This window comes from Mastacembelus armatus, chromosome 24 (genome assembly GCF_900324485.2).
Source record: "Mastacembelus armatus chromosome 24, fMasArm1.2, whole genome shotgun sequence".
Classification (NCBI taxonomy): Eukaryota; Metazoa; Chordata; class Actinopteri; order Synbranchiformes; family Mastacembelidae; genus Mastacembelus; species Mastacembelus armatus.
The window spans coordinates 19,011,725-19,033,553 of NC_046656.1; the positions used below are offsets into that span (position 1 = coordinate 19,011,725).

Sequence of the window (21,829 nt, forward strand, 5' to 3'; positions counted from 1 at the left end):
TTGTTAGTCTCAGTTTTACCTTCACTCATGAAATCCTGTTAGTCTCCAGAGTTTTTTCTCTGGTTCACAGACCCTCAGAGCCCAGGAGGCAGCTCAGGCAGAGGCAGAGGAGAGAGAGGACCTGGAGATAGCAGCAGAGGCTGCAGGTATTGAACTCCACCAAATCAGCCGCGCAGCCTTCCAGCGAGCCCCAGTGTCTGCCGTTTCGATTTCTCTTAAAGGGATATATCACCAATAATTAAGCTGTGATTCTGTGTATACACACACATTCTTGTTTAAAGAATCACTCTTTACATATTTAGAGGTAATAGGTCAAATGAATGTGTCCTTCCAAAGTCCAAAACCACAATGACTTGTCTGTTTACTGCTCACTATCAAGTAAAGTGTCGGACACAGAGGATTAGTGAATAAGTGATTTCAGGCAGTCTTCTGTATGTAGAAGCCTTTATATGTGCATCCCCTTCATCTTTCATCCCATGGATCTGTCCTTCATCCACGCTTTGATAAGTAAAACTCCATATTTATGACCATTTCCTACATCAGCATCTCCCAGCTCAGCAATACACATGAAAGTTGGCTGAACAGACCCACTGACTGTATCTCCATCTGCACTAACTTACATGCTATGTATTTCATTACCTAATACATTATTTACTGTCAGTCTGAAATTCATCTTTAAAGATACTACAGGATTTTCATGTGGAGTAAAGTTGGTTTCATGATTTCAGAGAAACGTCTTCCCTTAATCAACAGTCAGCTTTCATGATAAGTGTCATGTAGTGACGTGTGCAACCCTGCCGCTCCTCTTCATGACTCCAACCTTACTTGTCCACCTCCACGTCCACTCACCCTCCAATCAGATATCAAACCAGATGACCTTCTTCTGAAAGGCTCCAAGATGAAGGAGAAGGGCAAAGAGAAGAAGAGCTCTAAGGAGAAGAAGAAGGGCCAGGCTGCAGACGGCTCTGACAAACGACCGGCTAAATCAAGAGTGGATGAGCTGGTGGTGAGTATCATTCACCCTCAGACAAAAACCAGCCAGCACACAGTAATGGACATGCACATACACACGCTTCAGGTTTTTGTCGACCTGTGCAGGTGTACAACAAGGAGCTGGAGAGTGAGTACGGCAACTTCGAAGACTGGCTTCATACTTTCAACCTGTACCGAGGAAAAGCTGGGGATGACGACGAACACCCTCTGGATGACGACAGAGTTGTTGGAAGATTCAAGGTAGGAAAACACAGTTAAAACACTGAGTCCGCCCACTCACAAGAGCTGAGAGACAATAAATGACAGTTGCTGATTCATTCTGCTACTCTGGTATTTTGTCACCCAGGGATCCTTATGCATGTACAAGCTACCTCTGTCTGAGGAGATCACAAGGGAGGCAGGATTTGATCCTAATATGGGCATGTTCCAGAGCATCCCACATAATGATCCAATCAACGTCCTTGTCCGCGTCTATGTGGTCAGGGTGGGTAACCTCCCCACAGCTGAAATAAAAAACATTAAGAGTGAATGATCATACAAGTTCTGTCTCTTAGTTTTATTGTGTTGTCCACCACCTCAGGCCACAGATCTTCATCCAGCTGATATCAATGGGAAGGCTGATCCGTACGTTGTCATCAAGCTGGGCAGGTCAGAGGTCAAGGACAAAGAGAACTACATCTCCAAGCAGCTCAATCCTGTATTTGGCAAGTAAGTTGTTCATGTCCTTTAGTGTGTTGGCATATGTTGGTTGTGCAGGAGAAGAATCTGGATGAAATATTTGTCAAAGGAAAAAGAAATAGTCCAATTAATATTTTGTATTCTGATCAAAATGAATAATAATCAGTCATCAGCAGCTGAATGAGCCTAAAACATTTACATTCAACTTCATTTTTACTTGAATAAATCTGTTTATTGTCCACTTACCATGTTCAGAGCATTCGACATCGAGGCCACGTTCCCCATGGAGTCCATGCTAACAGTGTCTGTGTACGACTGGGACCTGGTCGGCACCGATGACCTGATCGGAGAGACGAAGATCGACCTGGAGAATCGTTTCTACAGCAAATACAGAGCCACATGTGGCATTTCATCCAACTACTCTGTGTGAGCATCACTTTCCCTGACGTCTTTCACTCACTGGTTAGCTCAGCACCTGTCTTAGGTATTGACCAAAGTATTTTGTAGTTTACTTACAAGACTTTTATGAATAAAACACCAGAGTAGGGATCAAAGTAGGGAAGTCTCCTTCTTTTTACTGCATTTACTGTGTGATTTATAACTTTTGAATGGCTCAATACCTGAAACCCTCAGACGTTCAATGATCTTTTTGTTTTTCATTGATGTTTTAGCCATGGATACAATATTTGGCGGGACCCCATGAAGCCCAGCCAGATCCTGGCTAAGCTCTGTAAGGATGGCAAACTCGATGGGCCTCATTATGGACCCGGAGGCAAAGTGAAGGTGGCGGGTCGGATCTTTCACGGACCAACAGAGATTGAAGATGAGAATGGTGTGTCTGAATCTTTCTCTAAGCACAAAGTTATTGGCAGCAGATATTATTCGTTTACATTAAGATCAGGCCATAAATGTCTGTGAATCTGGTAACACTGATTTGTTTCGTGGTTTGTTTTGATGTTTTGCTTTTCCTTATTTCCCTTCTTCCTTCCGTGTTGCTCTCGCAGGTCTGAAGAAGCAGACTGAGGAGCATCTCGCCCTGACAGTGCTAAACCACTGGGAGGAGATTCCAAGGGTCGGCTGCAAGCTCGTCCCCGAGCACGTGGAGACTCGGCCCCTGCTGAACCCCGACAAACCAGGCATCGAACAGGTAGGAAGGAGCCACCTTGTCCACCGTGTTGACACATCAGTTTGATAAGCTGTTAAAGTGTGTTGCTCTTCTCAAAGGGCCGTATTGAGATGTGGGTGGACATGTTTCCTATGGACACACCTGCTCCTGGACCTCCGATTGACATATCACCACGGAAACCAAAGAGGTAAGCCCAAGGCTGAAGCAGCCTGAAGATATGCATGTGACTAAAATGAGAAAAGCATAAATCCAATGCAGTTTAAATGGGAAATTTATGTTTTTACATTTGAAGTTTTTTTTTTTCCCCCAGACTAGAAAATGGTGAGTCTGTTTGACTAGTCAGCTCCAATTACTGTCGAATATACGTCCAACTGTGTGTATGTGTTCCTTCCTCCCCCCCTTACCAGATATGAGCTCAGGGTGATTATTTGGAATACAGACGAAGTAATACTGGAGGACGATGATTACTTCACTGGGGAAAAGTCCAGTGACATATTTGTCAGGGGGTAGGTACAGTGGGACGCGGCGACCGAGCCTCATCCCGTGGGTGTGAGCTGTGTGTGGGTTTTTTTTTTTTTTACTGTTAACCATGATTTTTTTGTTTTGTTTTTGTTTTGTTTCCATTTTTCTGTGTGCGTGTTTGTGTCGTGTCTCTCTGTGTTTGTGGTGTGTCTCCTGTCTGTCGTCCTCTCTTTCTTCTCTGGCCAATGCTCTGCTGGTGTCTAGCTTTGAGCTGCGTGTTGTTATTTGGAACACTGATGACGTAATTCTAGAGGACGATGCTTTCATGACAGGAGAGAAGATGTCTGACATCTATGTCAGGGGGTAAACACACTATCCCATCGCATGGCTCGTTCCCTCTTTCCTCTTCCTGAAGCCCCTGAGTAAATTATTTTACCCTCTTCCTCTTTTGACTCCATCCAGCACGTAACCTCACTCGTCCCAAACTGCCAGCTCGCCAGAGCATAATGCCGAGTGCCCAGAATAAGGCCAAGCCACAACTTGTTTTAACCATACTGTATAATTATTCTATCAGGTGATAAAACATTCAGTCAACAGACACAGAGATTGAAAAATTTAAAGTTGTTGACCTTGAACAAACTTTTCAGGCCACATGATCAGAGAAATGACAAACAGGCAAACTCTATTTAAGTGGAGGAAAACTGAGGGACCTGATGATGAAGAGCTCCAGAACAGCTACAGACCTTGTAGTGAGGCTGTTTTGTCTTTTACCTTCTTCTGGAGGTCTCATCTCAAGCCCCTGGAGTTTGCTCAGTTCCCTCACTTTTAATTGATTTAGTTTGTGGGTCAAAATACCATTTCCAAGATGAAGAACAAATGTGTATCACAGAGGTGTGGTTTGGGCCTGCAACACAGTTTTTCCTAGAAGCTACTTCATAATAAAGAATTTCAAGATATTTGTAATAATTTCAAGGTATTTTGAGCCTCTTGCATGAATGGAGATATGCAAACAATATGCATGCCAGTATGTCAGAGCTTCACTGTTTTAGCAGCACTGCTTGGTCCCAATGCTGAGTGTTCTTCGTGGCAGACATTTTATATTTGCCATCTGTCCAATGAATTGTCCATCTGAAGTGTCAGGAAATACTTAAGAGTTCGAAGTTTATAGTTTGGGAATGTCAGATTATTCCACAGCAAGAAGCAGCTGGTAAAATTACTAAACTTCCTGTGACCCCAGGCGGCCACGTCACTGCAGTATTCACATTATTACCAGTGGCTTGGAAATAACACCAAAGTGTAATCCAGCCAGCGTTTCTGATTTTGTTTAAGCTCATTCTTTTCTTTCCATAACATGTCAAAATGTCTACCACAACAACAGGTCTTCAGTGCTTGTGATATTTTATTTCCATGTTAGATGTCAGTGTTTTCAAAGCCTCCTTACTCCTGCACTTTGAACCAAACTCCCCTTTCCCTCCGCTGATGTGGTCTCACCCCAGGACTGTACTGTGACTAACAGGGTACCACCCTCCTAAACCGTAAACATCTGGAGGATGAAGTAGAAATCAGCATCCCTTTTGCTCTGTGCTGTACTTTGTACTGGCAGATGCAGCTGTCCTACACTGACAGTGAAGATGGGCCCGGGGTTGTTTCTGATGTGTTGGTGTTGTGATACAGCAGTGATGATTCAGTCGTTGGGTCGCATGAGATCGGGCATGTTTTAGTGACGGTGTTTCCTCTGTAGTCAAGAAAAACTCTCCCATTACAGCCTCAGACCCAGCCTGGTCTTGTTCCAGTGCATCTCAGTTACCAAATCATGGCACAGTCCTAATTGTTTTTAGACTGATTCCTTCTTTTCAGCTCATTTTTTATGTTTTTAGTTCTGTGTTTTGAAAACTAAGTGCAGCCTGCCTCCTACTCCTCCTGACTAAACGAAGGCAGCCTCTCATGCACTCAGCCAAAAAGCAAAAAAAAAGGTTTCTTTAGGGAACATTTAGGATCAATTTCAGGCATTTGTAGATGCTTTGCATGTGCATGGCTTTGAGAAATAGTGTGACGCCCCAACATCAAATCAGAATTGGATCCCATCTTTGACATTATCACACCCAGGGATATCAAACTGATTTGCTTTTGGGGAGCCACATTGTTTTGATTTTGATATATTACCATCATCTCTCTTGTTAGCAGACTGGAAAATATTAACATGCCCCATGTTTTTGTTTAAATTAACCAAATTAATCTCCAGTAACAGAGAAATACAGTTTCCTACATGTTAGACCCTGCATGATTAAAAATGTATCCCCCTCATGTTAACCATGATCTTTAAGGCTTGATATTACCTCTTACCTGCCTGTGACTTTCCCACAGGTGGCTCAAAGGGCAGCAGGAGGACAAACAGGACACAGATGTGCACTATCACTCCCTGACTGGTGAGGGCAACTTTAACTGGCGCTTCGTCTTCCCCTTCGATTACCTCATCGCTGAGGAGAAGATCGTCATCTCTAAGAAAGAGTCCATGTTCTCTTGGGACGAGACAGAATACAAGATCCCTCCTCGCCTCACGCTGCAGGTGTGGGACGCCGATCACTTCTCTGCTGATGATTTCCTCGGTGAGGACTGATGGGAGCGATTCTGGTTGGGTTTGATTTTGTTTTTGGACCTTCTGTGGTTTTTGTTGTAATTAGCAGTCTTCTACATACGGTCCTTATTGTCCATCAATGCTTTCAGGCGCGATTGAACTGGACCTGAACCGGTTCCCTCGTGGTGCTAAGACAGCCAAGCAGTGCTCCCTCAACATGATCCGAAATGACCACGAGCTTCCCACAATTTCCATCTTCAAACAAAAGAGAGTGAAAGGCTGGTGGCCCTTTGTTGCTCGTGATGAGAACGATGAGATGGAGCTCACGGTAAACATCTGTCTACACCTGAACCTTTTCAAAACAACACTATGTGCACATTAGGCCAGTTATTCTAGGATCATTATTGTTATTCAAAATGATTTTTATTTTAGTTTGTCCTCAGCTTTTGTTGGTCTGACTGCTCATCAAACTGCGTCAATGTGTCACAAGTTGACATTAGTTCAGTTTCATGGGTCAAAGGTCCCTGTGCCAGTAGAAAGTGTGTGTGGCGGCCAAAGCTCCATGTTGTGATTTTGACATTATTAATGTGACTACAGGGTAAAGTTGAGGCTGAGCTTCATCTGGTGACAGCAGAAGAAGCAGAGAAAAGTCCTGTGGGACTGGGACGAAACGAGCCAGATCCACTGGAGAAACCAAAGTAAGATGTTGACACGTTTTATTCACTGAGATATAAAATCTAATTCCCACAAACACACATGATTTTTTCACAGTTTAAAACTGAGGATGGTTATATGGAGCAAGAATCTCTTAAATCTTTCCCTGTGCACAAGGCAGTGCAGCAGGACAGAATTAGAAAATCACTACCAGCTCAGAAAGATGTGGTCTGGTTTGACCCATGTGCTGCTTTCTGCACTGTCAAAAAGCCAGTTACACTTTCACACTCGTTTCTCCTCCTACCATCTCTTCAACTGTCTCCCTCTGTCTCTCCCTCCCCTCGTCTCTTCCCTCCTTTGTGTGTGTGACCCTTCCTCCCTGTTTTTGCCGTCATCTGCATTCCTCTCTTTCCCCCCTTTTTCCTCCTCCTCTTACCTCCTCCTGTAAAGTCGTCCGGACACCAGTCTAATGTGGTTTCTGAGCCCTCTGAAGTCCATTCGTTACTTCATCTGGCACAACTACCGCTGGCTGATCCTCAAGGTCCTGGGGCTGCTACTGCTGCTGCTCATGGTGGGACTCTTCCTCTACTCAATCCCTGGCTACCTGGTCAAGAAGATGCTGGGGGCCTGATGCGCTGGTAGCCTCCGCCCCCTCCTCGCTGTCGCTGCTTCTCTTTTTAACCCCTTGCCTCCCGGGTCCTACCTGTAGCACCTCCTCTTCCGTGCCGCCAAACTCGGTTTCTTTGTGCTGTCTCTTTTTTGCTCCTATCTCTCTCCTCTGCTGTCTGATCACTAGAATAGTCTTTTCTGTGTCTTGTCTTGCCAGTGTCTGTTGCCACCAAGTGCCATTACACATCTTAAAAGTGAGAAATTGTGCATAGCCTCATTTTTGGCACAGGTTGCCTACAGTAGGTGGTTACATAGGGCACAACTTTTCATTTTCAGATGCCCAATCCAACCACTAAACTGTGAAATGCAGAGTCAACAGTTGTGATTAATATCACATGTCAACAGTCACTTTTGTTGCCAGGTTCTGTAATAACAAAACACTGTTGTTGACTGAAAACCTGAGGGTTTTGTTATTGCTGTGTAAATCCTGCCCAGACAAATCTTTGTAGCTTTTATTTAAAAATAGTGTGGCATTATATCAAATATTTCAGCAAAAACTACAGTACAAGTTATTTTCTTTTTAAATTCAGATCAACTCAACGGTAAGTCCAATATCTAAACCACATCACTGATGTGGTTACTTGTTTTTGTAATTAAAAGTAAATGATATTGTTTTTTTGCAGGAAACATTTGGAAATAAATTGGAACACAGACAATGAAGCGTAACCAAAAGACAGTATCTTTAAGTTAGAACTTAGCTGTTGGTCTTCCATCCATCTCCATTTCCATTGTGTTGTTTATTGTAAAGCTTTTACTCTGTGATGTGACCTTTGTGAAACTGTATACAGCTGTAGGCTGTGAGCATGCTGTATTAAAAGTAATAATGCCAAGTTAACAGTGACACTAACCACTAATACAAGCCTTTTCTCTTTTACTCCATCCCACTTCTCTCCCCTCTCTACATCCACCCTCACTCATCTCACTGCTGCACCACTCGCACGTCTTCCTCACCAAATCCATTATTCCCCCAAAACCTCAATCCACCCCCTGCAGTCGCCCAGACACCACCTTCCTGTGGTTCCTGAGCCCACTGAAAGCCATCCGCTACCTGGTGTGCAACCGCTACAAGTGGCTGATCATCAAGATCGTGCTAGCCCTGCTGCTGCTCATCATGCTGGGCCTCTTCCTCTACAGCATGCCAGGCTACCTTGTCAAGAAACTGCTGGGGGCCTGAGAGGGTGCTGGAAGGACAGGGAGGAGGGGTGGCCAGCCAGCCAGCCAGCCAGCCAGCCAGACCGATGCTGGCTGGGTGGGTGGATGGATGGGATGGTAGAGACACAGAGCCTAGATGCTGGTTTGTGAGCTCTGTTTATTCCATATGAGAAGAGTACCAGGAGTGACACCCACAGGAAGGCAGGCAGAGGAAAGAAAAGGCACTTTGAAGGTCAGATTGCATTAATTCTTCTATATAATCCATTCTGATCTTCATGTACAGCTTGCCACCTTCCACCTTCGCTCCAAGGTGAGAGGCAGACGCCACCTGAACTGACACTATCTAATCGTCTATCCAATCTGCAGCACCCCTAACAAACCTAATGCATCCTTGAAATGACTGTACAGCAATCAGATACCACAGGCCCTGAACTGACTTCAAGCAATGTCACATGATGGTGAATGTTTATCTGTTTCTGCAGTTTTGAATTTATTTATCAAGCAAAATGGAAAAGTTGGGCTGGTGCGTAGACGATTGCACAGATATTCATTTCAAGTGATGCTATTAGATCTGCCATTATTGCTACAAAACCTGTTATTGATTTAGGTTAATAGGGAACAAATGAACATTTCTGGCAGCACTTTGCTTTAACTTCTCCCCATATTTAGCATTTCTAAGCAGTTTACAACACAGCTGACTGGAAAACAAACTATAATGTAGACAAAGTATTTACTAATGTAGAGCTTTGTTGGTTGAAGATAAGTTTTATTACAACTTTGTTTTAATATATTGTTCATTATTATGAACAGATAGTGTCCACAGAAGTTACTGTTATTGAAAAATAGATTAACATTTATATTTGCTGAGATCTACATTAGTGTGTTAAATGTTTACATTGCTTATAAATGCTAAATGGTTAAAGCAAAATGTTAGAGCATTGTTAAACTAATATAGCTCTTGTATTCTTTGCACACTTTAAGAATGTGAATAATGAAGAATGAAACTAAAGATGTCTATTTTCCTAATGAAATTCAGTGAGACACAGAACAATAGGACTTCAAAATGAACCAAATACGTTTTCTGCAGGATTTAGTTGATTTGCTATGAGAAATGTTTAATTTCTTGCATCACAGCAACCAAGCCAGACCTGGGTCCAATCGTATTTGCAAATAATTTGATTTCTTTTGTTTTTTGTTTGTTTGTTTTTTGTTTTTGTTTAAAAAATGTTTACAAATATCATTAGACCAGATCTGATTTATGTGGAACCCGTTTCTGCCACTGAGATGAAAAATAAAACGACCCCCTCAGTCAAAATAACGAGATATTTTCTCAATATTCTGACTTAGAAACTCAGAATAACAAGATACTTTCTCATTTCTCGTTTGGGGGGGTTCAGGCTTAAAAAGTGTGTCCCCACCCTAAGTCAGAGTATTGAGAAAGTATCTCGTTATTTTATTTAGGGGGTCATTTTATTTTTCATCCCAGTGGTGGAAACGAGCTTCCATAGAGTTAAAATTCTCAAAAGCAGCAAATAATTATCCCAATTTTCTACAGAAATGTAGACTTCTGTCAATATGCATGCATCATTGTGATAACTGACCCCTGAGGTCATGTGTGTTGGCATGACTTGTCTTTCCAGCTTGACACAAACCAAATCACCAACCCTGCTGACTCTTAACATTACAGATAATATAAAGATGATGTATGGGAATATGATTAAGGTGCACTTCAGTGGAGTGGGAAAACGGGTCTGGGTAGATTGTGAAAATTCTGTATCGAATGTTTGCAGTGTTCATTACAATGCGAGGGTATTTCCATCTGTATTCAAGCGCATAGCCTCAAGTTGAGAGTGTGATTTCTGGATTTCATGTTCAGACTTTGCAATACTTTCTGTCAAAACCCTGTCCTCACACTCAGATCTGCTCTGTTCATGCTCCAGACCGAAATATAAAGCTGCCTGCACACATTTCCTGTGCTAAAGAAAAACCTGGAATGCTCTTGAATAAAGATGGGAATGCACCCACAAATATTTTCCCCTTTTCAAATTTGCCTGTGCTTGACCTCATTTGTGTTACAGTCTTAGTGATTCTCTTCCATTGATTACAGTTATTGTTTGCACTAAACTTGCCTGTTTTTATGATGAATTTGTGTATTTATATCTGTTGAAATGTGTGCAATATTTATTTTGGTCTGTTTTAGCAATTTAAAATAAACTGAATTCCATGAATGACCTGGTTGAGCTAAACTTGATGCTTCCACTACCTTAGGACCTTAAGTTTCAACACTAACTACTTTACTTTAACTACTTTAACTGTTGGAGTATCACGACTCGTTTTTCTTCATCATTTAGCTATATGGGGTTGTTTCAGGTACCTGTTCCTTGGTATTGTTTGGAGCGGTGGTTTCATTTCTGAATGTCTCTGTGCTGTCGTCCCAGCACCAGCATGTCGTGGCTGCTGAGCCCGGTGAGGACGCTGTGTATCCTGGCCTGGAGGAGCTACAAGCTGCAGTGTGTGTGCTGCTCCTGGCTGCTGTGCTCAGCCTGGCCTTCCTGGCTCTGCTCTTCTTCTCTCTGCCCTCAGAGCTCAGCCGCAAGCTGTTCAACACTGCTGGGTAGAACCACAACACTGCAGCTCTACATAGAAATTCTATGTATCCCACAGAAACAGCTGTGTTCCTTTGGTCGGCTGCAACGTACTGGAAAGATAAAAACACTGGCAGATTTTAGAATGGATTTATTCTTTTCCATGAATATATGGTGATTCACATCCATGTGCTGTTCCAGGTTGACCTTAGGGCACCTCCCGCTCTGTGCTGACCTATCAGAAAATAAAAGCTGTGAGAGAGACGAAGACATTACATCAGCACATTCATTTCTGGTTAGATTTCATAATGTAGCTTCTAAGGATTATTTTCATTTCGTTAACATTTGGTTAGTAACGTGTTAGAAAAGTGTGAAAAATACAAGTTTTCTCTAAATTGCTTTTGTCCAGCCAACATTGCAAAGCCCAAAGATATTTAATGTACAATGTAGCTGTGACAAAGACAAACAATGAAAAGAGCTGGAACCTACAGCCTACTGCAAATCATTGATCTTTAAAATAGCTGCTTATCTTTTTTTCTGTTGCTAAATAAATTGTTTGAAGTTTCATCTTGAACTCTTAAGGATAATTTCAATACTCCAGGGCTGCACCTGATAATTATTACCATTCTTTTAATCTACCAACAACAGTTTTAGTTCATCATTGTGTCAGTAAAATACCAGAAAACAGTGAAACATCAGTTCCCCCTGCCACAGCTGACATGCTAAAGGTCCGTGTTTTTGTTTTGGAGTGTTAACCAACATATTTCATTGCATTACATTTGCACATTGCAGTTACTTTTCTTTACTAATGTTAGAGTTTTTCAGTGAAACACAGTGGGACAAACTAAAACACACTCACCCTTGAGTTGAGAGACTGTTGCAGCAGCATGCGCAGCTCCGTGTTCTGCTGCCTCAGACTCTCCGTCTCAGGGACGAGCTCCGAGATCTCCGTGAGGACTGCGCTGGAATTGCACAAAAAGAAAATGTTTCATTTGAGATCAATAAATGTTTCCTGCGTGTGCGGCCGTTACTCACAGGTGCTGCTTAAATGTGTTCTCCGCTACTTCCCAGAGTTTGACTTTGTCCTCAGAGATGATGTTTCCCATTCTCTCCCAGTATGCTGCTTCTGCTGAACTATCCCAGGTTTCTGGATGCAGAGAACCAGCCTGTTGGAGGGTTGAGCTCTCCCTTAGAAAACACCAGGAACACATCAGCATCACGTAGAGGAAGATTGTCTCTGCCTTACTAATGTATCCTGAGATCACATTCACATCACACAGACAGCCCAGATAACAACTTGCTTGTATATAACATAAAAATATAAGAGAGTGACCTGATGCTTAGAAATAAGTGCTTTGGTTGGTTATTTTCATAGATGTGCACTAACCTCATGTGCTGCTTGAGGAAGCTTTTAAGAGCAGGTAGGACATGGTGTGACTGGATGAGGTCAGAGGTCAGATTAGAGCTGGCCTCTGCCTGGTCACTGGATTCACCACAAACATCCTGCAGGCAAGAGAAAAACACTGTGATTCTAATTGTCTTGTCTGACAAAGACTTGAGGCCATATTTTGTACAAACTTAGGAGTGGATTTTTTTATGAGGATCCATCCACAGCACTCCTCACCCCACTCTGCTGTTTGTGCTTCAGTAAGAAATGAGCCAGTTTGGACAGATCCTCTTCTTCTATGCCTAAAGACTGGAAGAAAAAAAATGCATCCAGTTGTTGAGGATTGAAAAACGACACATTAATACATTACACCCACTGTTAACTGATGTTCCGGGTAAGGCAGCTGTTACATCTGCTGTGACAGCTGTGCTGTGTTTGTGTGTGGAAAGTGGGATAAAATAACAGGACATGAACTCACAGAAACGAGATAGCCCAGCTTCACAACAGTCTGCTCTTCCTTCTCCAGAGGAGTCAGCAGCTTCAGGAGTTCCTCCTCCACCAGGAAGCCCTGAGACAAAGAGGAAAGAGGAATACTGAGACATAACACTCAAATAGGAAACAGATAGTTTAACATAGAGAAAGAAAACACAGGCAAACAGCTAATTCAAGATTGTATTGAAGTTTTAAAAAGTGTCAACCTCTAAAGCACACCAACACATGGCTTCTCTCACTGTCATGGGTTTATTTTGATAGATGTATACGTGGTTGTCTAAAATGGTGTAATCTATTATCTTGTTAAACGACTTCATAAACTTTCACTGTGGTCAATATGAAAAGTCCTCTCTCACCGCCTCATCACACAGCAGCTCCATCACTTTCTTCATTGTCTCCCTTGACAACATCTCCTCCTCCACCTCTGCTTCACTCTCACGCTGCAGTAACATCTCCATGTCTCTGCTGTCAGCATCAGTCTCCAGCACAGCTGAGGTTTCTGTCATTTCCTGGATGCGCTGTAGAGCCTGTCCTGTGTGAAGGAGCTGGGGGGCGGGCTGGTGAGTGGGCCTGTGGGCCTGTATCTGAGGCTGGGATGATCTGGAGAGTTCAGTAAAGTCCAAAGTTGGTCGCTCCCAGGATAAACCAAGGTGCTGCTCACAGATCAGCGAGTCAATGTGCAAAAGCTTCTCCACGAGTTGCTTCACCTCTGCGTCAAGCATTAGCCACATGTCCTTGAACTTCCTGGCATCAGCAGTTGCAAAGTGCCTGCAGGGAGTGAAGGATGGACAAAGGTGGAAAACAAGAGGAGCAGAAGGTTTAAGAAATAAGCAATAGCACATTATAACCATGTTGCTTTAAACATTTAGGTTAACTACGACTCACTTCATTTTCTTCAGCATGCGTTCATATTGATGGATGTTGCGTTTGTACTCCTCGGACAAATTCCGGCTTCTCGTCATAAAATCTTTTTCTCGACTGTTTTTTTCAGTCACCAGCTGTTTCTGCTCTTCACGCAAACTGAAACACAAATCCACCCCCAAAGTCAGTGAGGTCAATACAACAGTTAGTGCATCATTGTGTAAGAAAATCTGTGTCACCTGGCAAACTTGTTCTTCAATTGGGCCTTTTTGATGCTGTGCACTGCCACGTCATTCTTTTCCCTTATCTGTTTGAGCTTCACGACCATGTTGGTGGCCTTAAACTGCTGACAGGTTTTCTCCAGATCCTACAGAAGTAAGTATGAAACCTCGAAATCAGTGTTGACAATATTACTGGTGTCTAAAACTTTTCATTATTATTTCAGATAAAATGAACAGGTTTCACTAGCAAGTTGAATATTTTATTTCTTTTAGGGGGTGCATCTTGATCTTTGTGCAAACCTGAAACTTTGCATTGTGTTCTTTGAGGAGGATGCTGTTCTTGTCCATAGTCTCCAACATCAGACTGTGAATTGTTGTTTCATAATCCTTCACTTTATTCTTCCTCTGTATCAGCCTCTCTTGCTAGAAATAGATTAGGTGTCATTAGGTAGAGTTGAGCTATGAAGGAAGATAAGAGGAGGCTGAATTTTGAGTTTGAAGCTTTGTGTGTATTACTCATTTTCTCCTGACCTCTGTGTCCCAAAGTTCCTTCATAAGTTGTTCCCATTCAGTCTTGTCTCTTGTAAGTAAAACCTCATTCTCCTCCTGATAAACTCTCTACCAGCAACACAAGCACATCCATTAGTAATAATCACAACAATGGCATAAACAGAACCGAGACACTAGCTAGCTACACAATGAAATGTGAATATAGTAAATTTAGTTGGTATAAGGTTCAACGTCAGTTAAACATTTAGCACTAAGCACACAGCTCAAGCTGATGGGGATGTGATTATTGTTTTAGGTACTGAAGTGAACTTTTTACCTGATGGAGCTGGATGAAAAGTACAGTACAAATGCCTGAATCCAATTTTTTTCGAAATCTTTTAACTACTACTCACTGACATCAAGGTCTTAATCTTGAATGTCTGCAAAATTTCACGGTAACCCATTCAAAAGTCGTTGAGTTATGTTGGAAGTTTTAACAACAAATGGTTCAACAAAGTGTAAGACAGAAAGAAATTATGCAAAATGAATCAAAACAAACAGAAATCTGCTGGTGCTCACATAAGAGACACTGTGTATTCTATATGTTCTGTGTTGTCCTGATGCAACAAGCCTAAATCTGGTCTTACTTCAGCCTGGGCCATCTCCTCCCTGTAGGCCTTTGTCAGGGTTTTGATCTGGTCCTCCATCCTCTCCATCATCAGGTCCAGCTCTTCTGCCTGCTTCCTCAAGTCCTTCACATAGCGATCGTCTCTAACCTTTAGCTCCTGCTCAAACCAAGTGATTGAATGAATGGACAAGGCCCTTAGAAGACAACACCAAAGAGTATGAAGCACATGCACAGCACACTCCAGTTTTTCGGAAAGATTTATGACTGACAGAGGTACCTGCTGCAGGTCACTGATGAGTTTTTTCTTGTCTTCTATGAGAACAGAACACAGCTGCTGCTGGCTGTTCAGAGCTTCCTGCAGCTCTTGAGGGATCACCTTCTCTTTAGCCATCGCCCACCCTCTGGTGATCTCCTCAAATTTTTCCTGGCTGGACTTTACATCTTTTTCCAGCCGCTCTAATCTGGACCAAGAACAATGCAATGATGATGAAAAAAGAGAAAGGAAGAAGCATTTTTACAACGTCACATTAGACAATTGAACACTGTGAATGTAATATTTACAAAGGTTACCTAATTCTGCGAGCTTCCTCCAACTCTGTCCTCTGCATACACTCTTTGGCATCAGCTGCAGTTTGGATGTTGGTCACTAATGTCGTCAAATCTCTCCGCAGCTTAACCATCTTCTGAGAAGTACTCTGCTGATATAAAAAAGGACGTTGCTTAAGTATGGGTATATGGCAAGAAATTGCACTCAAGTACACAGTAGATTATGACAATGGTAATTCTACCACTATCTTTAACTAACACATTGTACCTCTGCTATCTTCACATACTGTGTGATTTCATCTCTTCCTATGTTAATGTCAAACAAACTAAACAAAAATGAACATTTGAGAAAAATGCTCCACTCTGTCTCTAGAGAGCTGCTTTGCCTCCCTCAGCTTGCCATGAACGTCCTCTTCTTCTTGTTGAAGAGGCCTTTAATGTCCTTATTTATCCATGGCTTATTATTGGGGAATTTTTTTGTATGGAACAACATTGTCCTCACAGAAGTGGATGTAATCTGTGATACAATGAGAGATGCCTTCGATGTCCTCACCATGAGCGTCCATGAAAAGGTCCCAGTTTGTAACCCTGAAGCACTCCTGCAGGGCCTGCTCAGCATCCTTTGATCAAACCTTCACATACCTCTTGGTAGCAGACTGTTGTCTTACTACAGGCTTGTATGTTGGTACTAGATATATTAAGCTGTGGTCTGATCAACCAATTGGGGGGAAGGCTGCAGAGCTGTATGCCTCCTTCACATTGGCATAAGGAGATCAAGAATCTTATTTTCTCGTGTTGCACAGTCCACATACTGTTTGAAGTTGGTCAGAGTTCCCGAAATACTGACATGGTTAAAATCCCCATTAATTAGAATAAGGGCACTGGGGTGTTTTGTCTGGAGACCAGCGACAACTGTGTGGACGATGTCACATGCACTCTGTGCTGCAGCTGATGGAGGAATGTAAACAATCACAACTATGGCGTGTGAAAACTCACGGGGCAGGTAGTATGGCCTCAGTCCAACCACCAACAGCTCAATGTCTGGAGTGCAGTTTCCATAATCTCCATATGTCTCTCCACAGGAATTAGAAGATCCCAACTCATCCACTTTCATCCGTTATCAGAGAGAAAGCATAGATCTTGACTTGACTTGGATTAACAGATGATAATTCTATAAAAAACTAGCAAAACCCACCTTTTCACTCTTCTTCACCTCAGCCTGGCTCTCACTGGGCTCCTCGACCTCCACCCCAGGGTCTTCTCCCACCTTCTGTGTAGAGACACTGAAGTTGTGTATGTTTAGCAATTGTACTCAGCCAGAAACTAAACTAAGCATGATCAAACATAACTGCTAGATAAAAACTACTATATAGCTATATGTTTTTATTAACCCATACAAGTCAATAGTAGTGGAAGAAGTACTCAGGATCTTCACTTAAGTAAAAATAGTAGTAACACATTTTGAAAATGCTTCACAACTAGAAGAACTGATTCAAAACTTCTTAAAGTAAAAGCCTTAGCGTTAACTATAGCTAACTGTTAGGTCAACGTTAAGCTAGCTAGCTAGCTATTTAGCGTTATTTGTTAGTTAACAACTAGTTAGGTTACCTGCTCCCAGCCTCTTGGTTTTCATCCAAGGGTTCAGACGGCTCGTTTGGCTTCGTGTTAACTTCTTCCATGGTCAGAAGATGTTGTGAAAACAGACAGAAATGGTCAAATATCGCAGAAATATTAAATAATAACCAGAAAAGATGCGATTCAGTTTCGCCGCCGTCTGTTTGGAAAATGTTGCTATGGCGACCAGAGACTGTTGAGTGCTGCCTTCAAGGACCTGTCTGAAGGTCGAAATTCCAAGAACTGTAACCCACATTATTTTTCCTAGGTTTAGCTCTTAACGATGTTGATATTAACTACTTAGAAATAAATATGAAAATAATTAATACGAAACCACCCGAACATGCAATATTTACAGAGCAGTTAAACTCATAAAATTAATTCCTAGACTTAAATTCAATTCTATATGGTCCTATTTAACAGTATGTCCAATATTAAGGGGAATTTTGGCTGACTACTCTGTATATTAAATGCAAAGGTAACTGTACACGTTTGTATGAACAATGCCATCCAGCAGCCACAAGACGTATATGTCCCTTGTTATAATGTTGGTAATCTTTCTCATGCATTGTCTGACAGTGATGGTGAACCTGCATCACTATGACACAGGTGCAATACTAGCAGTGAATGGGCATCATTGACATTTTACTACATGTGGCTGAGTGCAGCCATCTAGTGGCAATAGCATTGTGCAAAAATACCTAGGTGGTTATGATGGACGAATTAGTTGTATATTTTCAAGCATGTGCTACATAATTTGCAGTCCAATAATGTCTGTGTTCATCCTTCAATAAGTCACATTTTTGCATTTAAGGTTTATAATGCAGTAGTTTATGTGAGATAAAGCTCTATGATCTTAATCTTAAAATACTAAATGAGTTTTAAAAAAAAAATCAACACCAGATGACAAATCATTGTCAAAAACACAAAAAAGTAACTGTCTGCAACAATCATGACGACATATTCCAACCCAGGTTCAAGAGCAGAAACAAAGACTGACATAAAGTTTGGGCACAGTATAACTGGTGGATAAATAATAATTGGCATTCAATTAATTTAGCACATTTCTGAGTGATGAGAGGGGTGATTGTAATTCTGGCAGAGTAATTTCTGTATAACTATTAAAATAAAGTCTAAAGCAGTTTTCTGAAGCTGACTTTAGGTGGCGCTACTGTCCTACAAAGAAATTTTTTAGCATCATTGAAATATCTGGTTTTTTTTTCAAAAAGAAAAAAAAGGCATGCTTCAAAAACATGCAGATTTTTCTCATATGTGTTGCTCAAAACCAGAAATCTAGTGACTCCCATACACAGAATCTGCTCTTTTCTAATTCATACACACACAGTCCACACAAATGATAAATGTCTTCTCAAGCTGATGGAAAGATGGGCACACTCTGGGTGTCTACATAAACAAACACACACATGGGTCAGATGTTCCTGCCCTAAAGAGTGCCCCCTGTCCTTCCTCGCCCTAACCCCCCGGGGCACCTCATCGCTCATTTAGCCTCAAGTGGCCTCAGTTGCTGCTGAGCCACAAGGGATGCAAGTCATGTAGCAAAGGTTTCTGACATATGATCCAGCATCTGTGATGTCACCAACAGCTGACTTGTCATAAGACCTTTGTGAAAGGGGGTAAGTAAGGGATGAACAAGCAGAGGGCCTTATTTTCAACAGACCTGTAGCTGGAACGCTGAGTGCTTTCGCATCAAGCTGCTGAGATTACAAACTGAATGACTGCCATTAGAGAGTGATTCTATAATCTATTATAATACCATAAGCTAGGGATTGACAGACTTTGACCCCACTCACAGGTGTATAATGAGCCCCATTCACTCTGCATATGCTCTGTGAGAGAGGGTGCATGCATGTGTCTGCTAATTCCTGCCCCCAGGAGCATATGTTTACTCTTTGTTCAACAAAGCATCATATTCATTGCTCAGGGGTTGAGAGGTGCAAAATCTAAGCCTGACCTTCAACCAGTTAACTAACTGACAGCTTAAGGTGTTGGTGTTGGTGGGGGTTGCGTAACAACTTAAGCCTTAACTAACAATTTCTTAATATGGCCATAACGAAGGAGGCATTTGCTGCTATAGATCCCGGGCAGCACTGCACTGTACAAATTGCAGCAAAGTGGAGGACGACTGGAGAGGACAGCAGAAAATTCAAAGGCATTTAGTCTAGAAGAAGCCATGACCTCGTCAAACAGCAGCAAAATGGTAATTTCACAAGAAGGAGATTTAATAACTGAAAAAAACAGAAGGTCACATTCAGAAACATCATGAAGAGCATCAAACCTGAAATGTACTGGCCTTGTTTGAAGAGAACTAGGTTTTTGTCGTCTGCTGGAGCATCTTTTGCTAACAGGCACAACACAACCCTGCTACCTTTAAATCTTCTGCTGCACCTATTTTAACCTTTAAAAATTAAGAGCCTGGGGGGACAGAGATGCAGATGTACAGACAAGAAGAAGAAGAAGAAGAAGAAGAAGTAGAAGTACTTTATTAATCCCCAAGGGGAAATTCAAAGGGGCTATTGCAGAAAAAAAAACCCCTATTAATATGTTGTATTGATATCTATTGTAAAAAATAAAATGATCTCAAGGTCTGCACAATGGAGGCCAAGTATCCAGTATCTTAGTCTTCCTTCCTCATCAAACAAGGTCTCAGGAAAGTTTGTATCATCACTTAATCACTCGAGCATCAACAATCATCAGTTCAGCTTCAGCTGTCGTGCATCTCTGTGTGCACGACATGACACAGGTATGATAGGGTGGACCCTGAGCTCTGCTAATGCACTGAAGGTACTGGACTATCTGCACTCTGGACTGGCAACTTTCACACAAACTCTAGCACCTCTTTCCCACTTTAATCCAGCACAGAACTGGAGCAAGCAGTCGAGATCAAGATGCGAGTCAGTTTCCAAAATTAATTTCTTCCACAGAAACTGTCACTTACAGTAGAATTATTCTGTCAGTCATTTTTTAATCAAAGCTCTTTGTGAGTGGATTAGGTGTGCAATCATTTTGCATGGCATTAGGCCACCAGCACTGCTGGACTGCACGTTCTGCTGCAGTTTTTTTACGAGGAGGTACAGAACATTGGCTGCCTCCAACACAGCAGTTTATCAAACGTAAATGTAACTTTGTGGCTATGCAAAAATGCACAAGTGTGCACACTTGACACATCAGGGAAAATGAAAAATGTTCTTTTTACTGCTTGTTTCTCTCTTTTACACACAGACAATAAGGAGTGCATCAAAACCAATAACCAAAAGCACTTCTGTCTCTCAAGGTGAAGTATAATAGGGCCAAAGATTAGGAAATTCACCGTTAACACTCAAACAGCATAATACTCTTTACCATATGTGAGGCCAACAACTTATTGTTGTTATAGACCTCAATCAAAAGATGACTAATTCTCCAAACCGCAGACTGCACAAAGCTCTTATCGGCCACTTGTGCTCCATAGGAGGATCTATTTTGAACAAATAAGCAGATCCAAGGTGAAATTGTGTGTCTGTGAAGAAATGCATTCAATCAAACTGTACTTTTTCCATTTGAAAGGTTTAAATCCATCTGCATTCACATTATAAAGCTACTTATTCAATTTCAAAAGCATTTCTTTATTAGCCAGAGTTACAGTAATAACCCAAAGTCAAATAAGTGACAAACTGTGACATAAATTTAACAGATGGACCAGGACTATAAATAGTGTGAAAGGTTTTCTTGTTATACCCAGACACATTTCAGGTGGTAATATTGGACTTTTTACTCTTTTACATTTATTCTACAGCTTCAGTTACCAGTCACTCACTAATCCACATATTAAGACATACAACATTACTCTGCCTTGAATAATATATTGTGCATAACATGAATATGCAAATGACTTCTCTGAAAAGTAAATGTGCACTGGACATTTCCAGTTTCCTCATCAGACCTGTTTAAAATGCATATTGGTCCAAGCTGAGACAAAATCAGGCCTGTGCCAGTTCAGGGCAGCAGCAGATGAATGACCCAACAGGCTTTGGGAGTCCAGCATCCTGCACAGTGCGGGTCAAACATGACACGCGCCAACATTACTGTTCAAATCCTGCGTGCATGTTAATAATGACACGTGCATTTGCCCAATAGTGGGGCCATAGACTGTCACACAGGTTAAATTCTGAAGTCCTAACTATATTTATGGTACTTTAAAATATGTGATGCACATCACTGGATCACGGAGAGGACCAGCTTTTCTATCGGTCCTCTCCATCACGTGTTGGCCTCCGGTTCGGTCCATCTAAGAGATTTTTTTTTTAAAACTCTACTTAGGGACCCGGTGGACCTCCGGAAAAAAACGGGGCTTAACAGGAATCAGTTTTCCTTCCGGAGCTTCAGGCCGCTCAGCACACTTCACTATGCGGGAGCGCAAATGACAAAAGTCCCGTGTTTTTAGCCGCAGCCGGATCATATGACTCGGCACAGCCGTAATGCTCTTAGAGCCGCCGGGGGCCTGCAGGCTGCAGTGGCCGCGCTCCACAAGACCAAAAAGCCAAAGGAGTTTAACGGATGTGCTGCTGCGATTATTCGGCCAAGTATCTTTATCCCACATTTAGATTAGCTGCTAATGACGAAGGAAAAGCTCCGTTACAAGAAACACAAGGAATCCTGAGAACAAGGGCCAGTCCTGTGTGAAGAAACAGCTTTAACCA

The 21,829-nt window shown here is 42.1% G+C and overlaps 2 protein-coding genes across 4 annotated transcripts in view; one reads left to right on the forward strand and one right to left on the reverse strand.

The window, feature by feature from the left end:
- otofa (otoferlin a) overlaps positions 1-8,643 on the forward strand; it is a 53,109-nt gene extending 44,466 nt beyond the window's left edge. The window contains exons 33-46 of the mRNA XM_026319310.2: positions 71-195; positions 781-1,006; positions 1,099-1,233; positions 1,340-1,477; positions 1,574-1,701; positions 1,927-2,097; positions 2,343-2,503; positions 2,676-2,818; positions 2,896-2,984; positions 3,205-3,303; positions 5,624-5,865; positions 5,984-6,162; positions 6,432-6,532; positions 8,151-8,643. Coding sequence (XP_026175095.1) covers positions 71-195; positions 781-1,006; positions 1,099-1,233; positions 1,340-1,477; positions 1,574-1,701; positions 1,927-2,097; positions 2,343-2,503; positions 2,676-2,818; positions 2,896-2,984; positions 3,205-3,303; positions 5,624-5,865; positions 5,984-6,162; positions 6,432-6,532; positions 8,151-8,331 — 2,118 coding nt within the window. The 3' untranslated portion in view covers positions 8,332-8,643. The remainder of the gene's footprint in view (positions 1-70; positions 196-780; positions 1,007-1,098; positions 1,234-1,339; positions 1,478-1,573; positions 1,702-1,926; positions 2,098-2,342; positions 2,504-2,675; positions 2,819-2,895; positions 2,985-3,204; positions 3,304-5,623; positions 5,866-5,983; positions 6,163-6,431; positions 6,533-8,150) is intronic.
- A 476-nt stretch (positions 8,644-9,119) lies between these two features.
- On the reverse strand, positions 9,120-17,866 carry drc1 (dynein regulatory complex subunit 1 homolog (Chlamydomonas)). Of its 3 annotated transcripts, none has more exons than XM_026318121.2 (16): positions 17,127-17,866; positions 16,714-16,801; positions 15,543-15,667; positions 15,250-15,433; positions 14,992-15,129; positions 14,387-14,473; positions 14,156-14,278; positions 13,874-14,001; positions 13,659-13,793; positions 13,130-13,541; positions 12,760-12,849; positions 12,519-12,590; positions 12,282-12,397; positions 11,930-12,082; positions 11,754-11,856; positions 9,120-11,129 (listed from the first exon to the last, which is right to left on the reverse strand). In XM_026318121.2, the coding sequence occupies exons 1-16, from the start codon at positions 17,195-17,197 to the stop codon at positions 11,103-11,105; spliced, it is 2,052 nt and encodes a 683-aa protein (XP_026173906.1). In that variant the 5' UTR covers positions 17,198-17,866; the 3' UTR covers positions 9,120-11,102. The 3 variants fall into 3 exon arrangements, with proteins under 3 accessions (XP_026173906.1, XP_026173905.1, XP_026173908.1); XM_026318120.2 differs by having other exon boundaries at positions 15,543-15,670; XM_026318123.2 differs by lacking the exons at positions 16,714-16,801; positions 17,127-17,866 and adding an exon at positions 16,515-16,570.
- Between the last annotated feature and the right edge of the window lie 3,963 nt (positions 17,867-21,829).

What these genes read in the sequence shown, in the direction of transcription:
- drc1 (XM_026318120.2), bottom strand. Translation starts at nt 17,197, where the DNA reads ATGGAAGAAGTTAACACGAAGCCAAACGAGCCGTCTGAACCCTTGGAT. An exon ending in AACACAATGCAAAGTTTCAG is followed by an intron (nt 14,002 to 14,155) that starts GTTTGCACAAAG and finishes TTACTTCTGTAG; the next exon opens with GATCTGGAGAAAACCTGTCA. An exon ending in AACACATTTAAGCAGCACCT is followed by an intron (nt 11,857 to 11,929) that starts GTGAGTAACGGC and finishes GTGCAATTCCAG; the next exon opens with CGCAGTCCTCACGGAGATCT.